This window comes from Pteropus vampyrus, unplaced genomic scaffold (genome assembly GCF_000151845.1).
Source record: "Pteropus vampyrus isolate Shadow unplaced genomic scaffold, Pvam_2.0 Scaffold97, whole genome shotgun sequence".
Classification (NCBI taxonomy): domain Eukaryota; kingdom Metazoa; phylum Chordata; class Mammalia; order Chiroptera; family Pteropodidae; genus Pteropus; species Pteropus vampyrus.
The window spans coordinates 618,617-627,375 of NW_011888878.1; the positions used below are offsets into that span (position 1 = coordinate 618,617).

Consider the following 8,759-nt stretch of genomic DNA (forward strand, 5'->3'; position numbering starts at 1 on the left):
TCTCCTCACAGATCCACTCCCTGGAGGAAGAGCTCTGCCTTGAACTATGGACCTCACTTCCTTCCTCCTTCTAGTGTCAACACAGTCTCCCCCAGTTCTAAGCCTAAGCACACAGTCTGTATTCTTCCTAGAATGTGGTTTTTTCTTGTCTTTGGCTAATTCCTACTCACCTTTCAGTTCTCAGCTAAAGCCTCATTTTGTAGGGCGGCACTTTCTAATCCCTAGATTTGGTCTATTCCCCTGCATCTCCAGCTCTTTACTCTTCTTGACATCTATTATACATTATTGCAATCTTTTGTTTAAAGTCTGTTTTCCTCAGAAAGGGTTGGGGCCATATCTATCATTTTCGGTACTTGGTGTATGTAGGCACTCACTATTTATTGGATGAACAAGTGGACAGCTGCCTCTACTTAGGAGGACATGCTCATCTTAAGAGGCTTAGATGGACCAGTGTGCTATTTGGGGAGAGGAGACATGAGTGATCAGCTTAGCCAACTCTACTCTAGGCCTCTGGGGAACCACTTTTCTTTTTTTCAGTCCTTCTCTTCATGCCTTCTTTTATTATTTGAGATAGGATGGGGCTTTGTGGGGGAAACGGACAGAAGGACCACTCAGTCTGACTCTAGTCTGGTCCTTAACCTAAAGGAGCATCAAGAGCCCTCGTGGCTCACAATAGGTCTAGCTACTCACCTGGAAAGGAGACTTGATACAATTTGGGACTAAAATGGTGTCTAACCGATAATAGAATGTCAGCTGGTTTGGCCTGTAGTCTATATATCTCTTGTTAACTGGTAGTAGGTCAGATATCTGACTGAAGATTTGGGGTTCGAGAGTCAAAACCATTTTTGTTAGAGTAATAACTAAACACAAATTCTACCAGGCCCAAAGTCCTAAGATTCAGAATTTAGGGCCTGCTCTTCCATGACCTATTTGTGGGGCTCTCAGAAGTCATGGTCTTAGTCTTATTTTTACCTTCCCAGGGTTATTCAGAGGCTTGGATTAGACCATACCTGGGGGAAAATTTTAATAGTTATAAAACATAAACTTACTCATATTGTAGTTCATTCTGCTCCAGAAAGTCTTCCACAGTGGAAATATCTTCTGCTTTAACACGGAAGTCAACTGTACTGTGAGATTTGATTAGTGTGACAGAATCTGGTTTCCAGAAGTCGATCTGAATTAAAAAAATAAGATATATTGTATTGGACACCTATAATTTAATGGGTGAATTATCATTGGCAAACATACTATTGCTCTACTCATTGAGTTATTTTCAAACTCAAATTATTCATGAAATAAATCTTAGAAATATCTCTTTGAGTGAACAAAAGTTGGGATGAAGTACTTAGATGTCAATAAAAATGTTTACACATATGTACATAGCCTTAATTGATTATCAACAGGCATGAAGAACATACAATTATTTCCCATAATGCTAGTTAGTTGCAGTATTCTAAAATGACTTTTTCTATTTATTGATCTTCTGGAGCAATTGTTTATTACAATAACAATGTTTGTGGTAATGAATAAATGTGCTGAATGAGTGATGATGAACAAGAGCCACAAAATTTAATAGAGAGAAACTGAGCTTTCCTTTTTACTTTTTAATGCACTTAATATATGAATTTATCTGGGAACTCAATACTTTTCATCTCATAGTAATGTGTGGACCCAGGAATGTCCCTGACCTGTGGAAGATACAAAAAGGAAGAAAACTGTATCTTTCTGTAGTGGTCATCGTGATACCATGGCTAGAAATAAAATATTCTCAAGGATCCAGTAAAGTACTGGCATTTTCATTTGTTTAATTATTCACCAGCTATTATTGAGGACCTACTATGTGCTAGGCTCTGTGCCTAAGACTAGAAATACAATAGTGAGCAAATCAACCATGGCTTCTATTCTCAAGGGGGAGATTTTAGAGAAAATTATGCACAAAAATAATAGGATGACATATTTGATAATTCTAATGTTTGTCTTTGTGAATTTGTGATTTCAAGTCTCCTTTATCCATGGAAAAAATATTAACTGAGGACATGCTGCCTCTTGTAGGAAACTGGGAAGGGAGTTTGAGATTGTTTAATAAAAACTGGTGAGGCAAGATATTAGAGATTGTTTAATAAAAACTGGTGAGGCAAGATATTAAGATGACTCAATTTCAGATGTACCTGTGGAGAATCCAATAACCTATATCTTGTCCTGGGAATCTTCAAACCACTGTAGATATCTAGTGGCTGCCGAGTCAAGTCAGGGCCACGTGGAATGTCAAGGCAATGGGAGGCAGGGATACCGGGATTACATCAGGAGGGATTCCAGAAGAAAATGTGTAAGTATAGTTATCACTAAGGTGTTAAAAGGAGAGAGTCCTGATGATTTAATAAGGACTGGCTACAGAATGTGACTTAGTGAGTCAAAAGTGAGAGGATAAAGATGAGATGTTAAAAGGTAGTAGAGGAAATATAAAGGCATGCCACGATAAGGACAAAGAAATCAAGGAGCTGATAATGAAGTCAGCCAACACTGTAAAGAGAAGGGTAGCGAAGACAAGCACATTATAAGAGAAAGCAGATTTTTGAAAGTTAACTCTAAATTTGTGTTCCGAATAAACGCTTGTCATTCCAAGGTGAGATAGGAGAGAGAGGTGTATCTTTATTATAGACACAGGAATTTAGAATTGGTAAAGCACATAAAGTCCTCCAAGCATTTGTAGGCAAGTTGGCAGTACCCTGCCCATACACAACCCTGGGACCTGTTAGCGTGCTCGGGAGACTCCCCAGTGCCAAGAAAGGCATCTTTGTGCTTGAAAGCTCTTACCCTGTGATTGGAAAAAGACAAGCTAACAGCTCAAGGCAGGCAGGAAGTGCCAAAGAAAGAACTGTTTCCAGAGAAGTGCTCAATCAATGACCCTGGATGTGGATTTCTAAATATTCCCTCACTTCCCAGGTGGGGTAATTCTGAAGCATGCAATTTGCACCTTTTCCGAGAGTTTCTCTGCAGGATTAAGCACTAGTCATCCTCTGTGGTAGCTGGCTTAATAGTGCCCCGTTTGTTGGCTGCCTTCCTTCCCTTCTCTGTATCACTTCCCACTTCTCTACCAGTGCTCCTTGCACTTCTCAAGTAAAATCTTTGTCCTCAAATCTTTGTCTAAAGGTTTGTTCTGGAAGGACGTATATTAAGATGCCAGTTTCCCACTTCGAGCAACAAATGCCTGCACAGTCTCCTTGGTGACGGTTCCAATACAATGTCAAGTACATCTAGTACCATTTCAGAAGTAAGCCTAATTATTTTATGGATAGCTTTCTTTCTCCTAGTAAGTTGAAAGTTGCCTTCCCTGATCTCCTAACCACTTGCTCATTGGTCTTGGCTCTGCCACATATTGTGGTGGTAGAGAGAGGGAGAAAAATATATACATTCTGCAGTGAGAATAATTAATTCTTTAAAATAGGATGGATAAATATCATGAATATATTTGAAAGAAGACTTGCAGACCCACCTGAGTTACCTTAAAATTTTCAGTTTGACGTAGAGAAAATTGTTCAGCAAAACACCAACATCTAAAACTATGGAATGCTACAAGTATGATGCAAACTTACACTGAAGTTAGTCTCCAGTACTTCTTGGGAGAAATGGAGCCAAAAATTAGGAGCAACACTATAGCCTCAGATTTTTATCAATGCACCAAGTATGGATACATACTTGAATTATATGTTAAAAAGTTATAAAACTGAAGTTATAAAATTACAATCCAGGCAACTGAGTGACAAAGAACCATAAAGAACATTTGTTGGAAGATAAAAGAATATCTTTAAGTGATAGCACTGTGGGAATGTCAACTTAATTAGCCAGCTGTTTAATAACTAAATAATCCTTTCCAAAGTATATCACAAAGTTAGCACAAAAACAAGATAAAGTAGTGTGTCTATTTAACTTAAGATAAGTAGTTTCTATCTTAACTAATTCTTCTGGGAATAAGATAGGCGTGTACAAGAATATTGGTGTTGGAGATTTTTGATTCTTCACAAATTGACACAAATTTGCTTCTTCACATTGCATTTGACTCCAAGTTGAGTATCTTATAGAATTTTCATTTATCTTGATGGAATTTTCCTTCGTTATTGGAAGAGTAAGTGACTTCTACCCTAGGCCTTATTCCAGACAGTGTAGCGGAACTTACTAGGATAGTAGGAGTGATGTGAACATTGGAAGACTGTTATCAGGTTACTCTGGATAAACATGTACCTTAAACTAGAGAAACGGAGTTCAAGAAAGTACAGAGAAAAGAGAGTAGGTTTTATGGTGAATGTCACCAGTAAAGGAACAAGTGTAATGCTTATTGCAAGGAGATAAGATAAAGTCCTTACTATACAATTACAGATGAAAAGGGAGAGGTGGCTAGCGTGGTCATAGTTCTCTCCAATACATTCAGCTTTTAAAAGGACATGTTCAAAAGCTGGGAGGAAGGGCACATGGCCAAGGATGAATACAAAGACTAGATGCCCTTGTAATGTTCTTATCAGGAAGGCTACAGTCCACAATATGCTGTACTTGCAGGATTGCTAAGGAGAATAAAAATCTCTTCTTCAATCATGTTGGAAATAAATAGATAAAGAAGAAGTATGCAGTCCCACTGCTTGGAACTAAAGCATGATGTTTGTAGCTGGAAGAGAGAAAGTAGCCTTATTAAACTCTTGCTTAGCTCTGTCTTTTCCAAAGAGTTATACTGTATCTCGTTTCTTCTGCTTGTACTGAGAGATGAAATTAATATAAGTAAAGAATTTTTCATATGTTATAATTTTAGCAGAAATAACCTTCTTTGGAAGAGAAAACTGAGGCCCGAGGTAGATGAGGAGAGAGGAGACTGGCCATGTAAATTGCCTTCCAAATCCTAGGTGTAATGATGGCAATAATAACAGACACTTACATAGCTCTTACTATACATGTTCTTTCCAAGTGCTTTACTTATATTAATTCTTTTAAGTCTCACAATAATCCTTTACTATTATTCTCCTCGTTTGGTAAACAAGAAAGCTGAGACCCAAGAAGTGTCCAAGGTCCAGCTAGCAGATGGTAAAGCCAGGAATTAAACTCAGGCATTCTGCGTCCAGATTCTCAGCTTTTGACCACCATAAAACAATGAATTTTAGGTAACTAAAAACGTACAACAGATGTGATGGCAGAACTTTCTCAGCAATCTTGGAGGAATCAGAGCCTGAGGGATCACTGAGGAGTTGAGGGGGCAAATCTTGAATTTTATAAAGAGGAAAATGGGTGAATTCCAGAAGCAGGAGATCCTGGAGCCAGGCATGGATTCTGAAAAGCTGCAGAGTAAACTGGAAGCAGATGGATTGTGAATGCTTAGAAAAGGAAGCTGTGTTCCCTGGGAGCCAGCATGGTTTAAAGCAAGAATAAGTCAGGCTCAATTAACTTCATCTTATTATTGGAAGAGACCAGTAGCCTGAATGCTGAATCTGGATCTTAGCAAAGCATTTGACCTAGTTCCCCCTGCATTTATGTTCTTCTTTACAAGCTGGAAAGCGTGGCGTTATCTGTAGGTAACACCCCACTAACATGGATAGTTGAGCCAACTTATCCAAGAAAAGTTGGTTAATGAATCACTTTCAGTTCTTAACACTATGTCTGGAACATTGGAGACTCATAATAAATAGGTATTGAATGAATGAAACATGAAGGAGGCCTCTAATTCTGTGCTGACACCTGACTTAATATGTTTCTTTATAAGTGACAAAGATAAAAGTTGAGAAGGCATGCTTATCAAACTTTCTGGTGATGCAGTTAGGGGGAGGAATTATTACCCTGAATGCTTGAATTTATTTTTAAAATGATCTTAGCACACTGAAAACATGTTAGCAAGATAACTTTTGACGGGGTAAATTTAAAATCTTGCATTTAGGTTAAAAAATCAATTAAGCAAGCACAAAAGGAAGAATATCTTGCTTGAGGATGATTTACGTGAGAAAAAAATAACCTACTGGTTTTGATTAGCCATAAGTTTGCTAAGAGTATGCCATAACTGTTCAAGATGCTAAGAAGAATCTTGGGCCCCATTAATAAATGTCTGCTTTATAAATGAAGGCAGGCAATGGTCCTGTGGCATATATTAATCACAGCACATCTTGAAGTCCATTGTCAATTCTGAGAGCTAGATTTTTAAAAACATATAGACAGAAAGATTGAGCAATATTGAGCAGAATGATTAAATGTCTGTAAACCAGTCCTAAGAGAAATGATGGAAGGCTTGAAAAAGATAAATCTTAGAGGTAAGACAATATTTGGCTCAGCTAGTTCCAGTGGGTCAAAGTTAGAGAAGGTAGCTTTCAGCTTTATATAACAATTAGAATGATTTTTAAGGCAAATAGGCTACTCTAAAAAGCAATATTCTTACTACCCCTAGAAATACTCAAACAGGTTTTATTAGGGCTAGCAACCAGAGATGCTATTTTTATGGAAGAAATTTCAGATTTGAGTGGAAGACTAGAATAGATGACTTTTTATTCTCTTTTAATTCTAAACTTCTCAATCTGTTTCAGATTATGACACTTTCTACCTTCCTCCTGCCCCCATCTACGTTTTAAAAGCTAAAAAAAAAAAACCTGTAAAAAGAAAGATACATAAATGGATAGATGGATAACAGATATTTAAAAGCTAGTAGATTATTTTGGTTTATATATTTAGAAGAAACAGAATTGGCAAAAGTGAATTATTTGTGATCAGCAATAACTTCCTGCCACACTACATATATAATTAAAAATGTCAGTTTTCATCCCACATCCAGTGTATTTTTAAAGAAGTGTAGAGATTTTGGTTTCTTAAAAGTAAAAGTAAGGAAATTGCTTATAGCTTTTTCCCTTCTTCCCCACCCCCGCATGTTATAACATTAAGAGAGCCTGAATCAAGGTCGTGAAAACTCAAGCTGTTTGATTTGGAATGAAAGAAAATCAAAGAGAACAGATGATATATGAGATGTGGAAATGAATTTCAAGTTGGACAAAAGCCCGGTTTTTCGGTAATATCCAAGTTGATCATTTTTCTTTTTTGCCTTAGAAGGGAAGTGACTGTACATTAGATGTTCTATGACCTTTACAACAGTTCCAACTCATCCAGTTGTCATGTTCTGTCAGCTCTTTAAAAAGTTACTTTGGATTTATAATACTGTAGGGCTTATGGCAATCTAATTTAGGCAGAAAAAGAAAGTATGTGGCACTCAATGTTTTTCAAGTTTTTATTTCTTGCTACAAAAATGTTATAGTTAATATTTCATATCATTCTTCTTTTGATGGAACCACAATGCAATCTAAGTAAGTGTGAAGCCAACCTATAGTGTAGAATTGTTATTTACCTGGTTGGTGCTGGCCAACTCATGGAGTAAGTTGATGTGATTTTTATCTTCAACATTGACGCGGTACACCTTGTCGCTAAATGGTGAGATAACACAAGAAGAAGAGAGAATTTAAAACTGAGAAATATATTCATATTCTTGAGCTAGCGAGGAAGAAGGACTGGCTCATTTGAGTTGTTTACTTACCCTTCGAAGTGCTCACCAGAATGGTGAGCCGATGCTAGGGCCGCTGTCCCAAGAACCAAAAGCGCCAACATTGTGCCTGACTAGATCTTTTGGGTGTGTTTCATCTGCTTTTATAATTCAGAGTGTTCTTTGTTTTCTTCTTCTGATTGCAAGTAGGCACTATCAAATCTTGATTAATAGTTTTCCTGGCACTGTTGCCTTGGTGGCTACGTAAAGTCTGAGAGGATATCTCTTTCCACACCTGTGAAAACAGCAAGTAATCTCAACTTCAACCTATCTAATTTGGATGTCAGACCTTGAGTAATCTAGAAGTAAGTGAGTTTTAAATAAAATGCATTTTGCAGTCATATGTTTTTATTTGAACTGAGAATTACATACAATAAATTCTATAGATTTAAGTGTAAATTTTGATGAGTTTTGACAAATGTGTATCCCCATGTAATAAACATTCCAATCAAGGTATAGAACATTCTCATAACCCTGAGGAGTTCTTTTGGGTACAATTTTAGTCTACTTCTGTACTCTCCTCTGGCAACCGCTATTCAGATTTCTAGCTTCATACATTAATTTTGCCTGTTCTAAAACTTCATGTAAATGAGGTCATACTGTATATTGAAAATCTTTTATGTATTTATTGACTATTCGTAAGTCTTCTTTAGTGAAGCATTTATTGAAGTCTTTTGTCTTTTTAAAGAAATTTGCTGTTTGCTTTTAAAAATTGTTTTATAGCTCTTCTTTATACATTCTGGATACAAGTCCTCTGTTAAAAATATATATGGCAAATTTTTTTTTCAGGATGTGCCTCACATTTTTATTTTCTCAATATTATCTTTTGATGAACAGAAGTTTTAAATTTTGATGAAGTTTTAGTTTATCAATATTTTCCTTTTATAATTCATGCCTTTAGCATTATTTCCAAGAAATTTTGCCTATTCCAAAGTCTAAACATATTTGCTTATGTTTTCTTATAGGAACATTGAACTTCAGGGTTTTATGTATGCTGTGAAATATGGATCAACATATTTTTAAAATATAGATATCCAGTAGATCCAGCACCATTTGTTGAAGATTCTTTTCTTTCCCCATTGAATTACATTGGTTTCTTTGTCAAAATTCATTTGGCCATATATGTGTGGGGATAATTTATTGACTTTCTATTGTGTTTCATTAATCTATTTGTCTAATTTTATATGCCTATCACAATGTCTTGGTTATT

General features: G+C 36.5%; 1 protein-coding gene across 1 annotated transcript in view; it reads right to left on the bottom strand.

The window, feature by feature from the left end:
- Positions 1 to 7,637, bottom strand: part of CPB1 (carboxypeptidase B1) — a 30,887-nt gene extending 23,250 nt beyond the window's left edge. The window contains exons 1-3 of the mRNA XM_011364428.1: positions 7,544 to 7,637; positions 7,358 to 7,433; positions 1,050 to 1,174 (exon numbers count right to left, since the gene is read on the bottom strand). Coding sequence (XP_011362730.1) covers positions 1,050 to 1,174; positions 7,358 to 7,433; positions 7,544 to 7,614 — 272 coding nt within the window. The 5' untranslated portion in view covers positions 7,615 to 7,637. The remainder of the gene's footprint in view (positions 1 to 1,049; positions 1,175 to 7,357; positions 7,434 to 7,543) is intronic.
- Between the last annotated feature and the right edge of the window lie 1,122 nt (positions 7,638 to 8,759).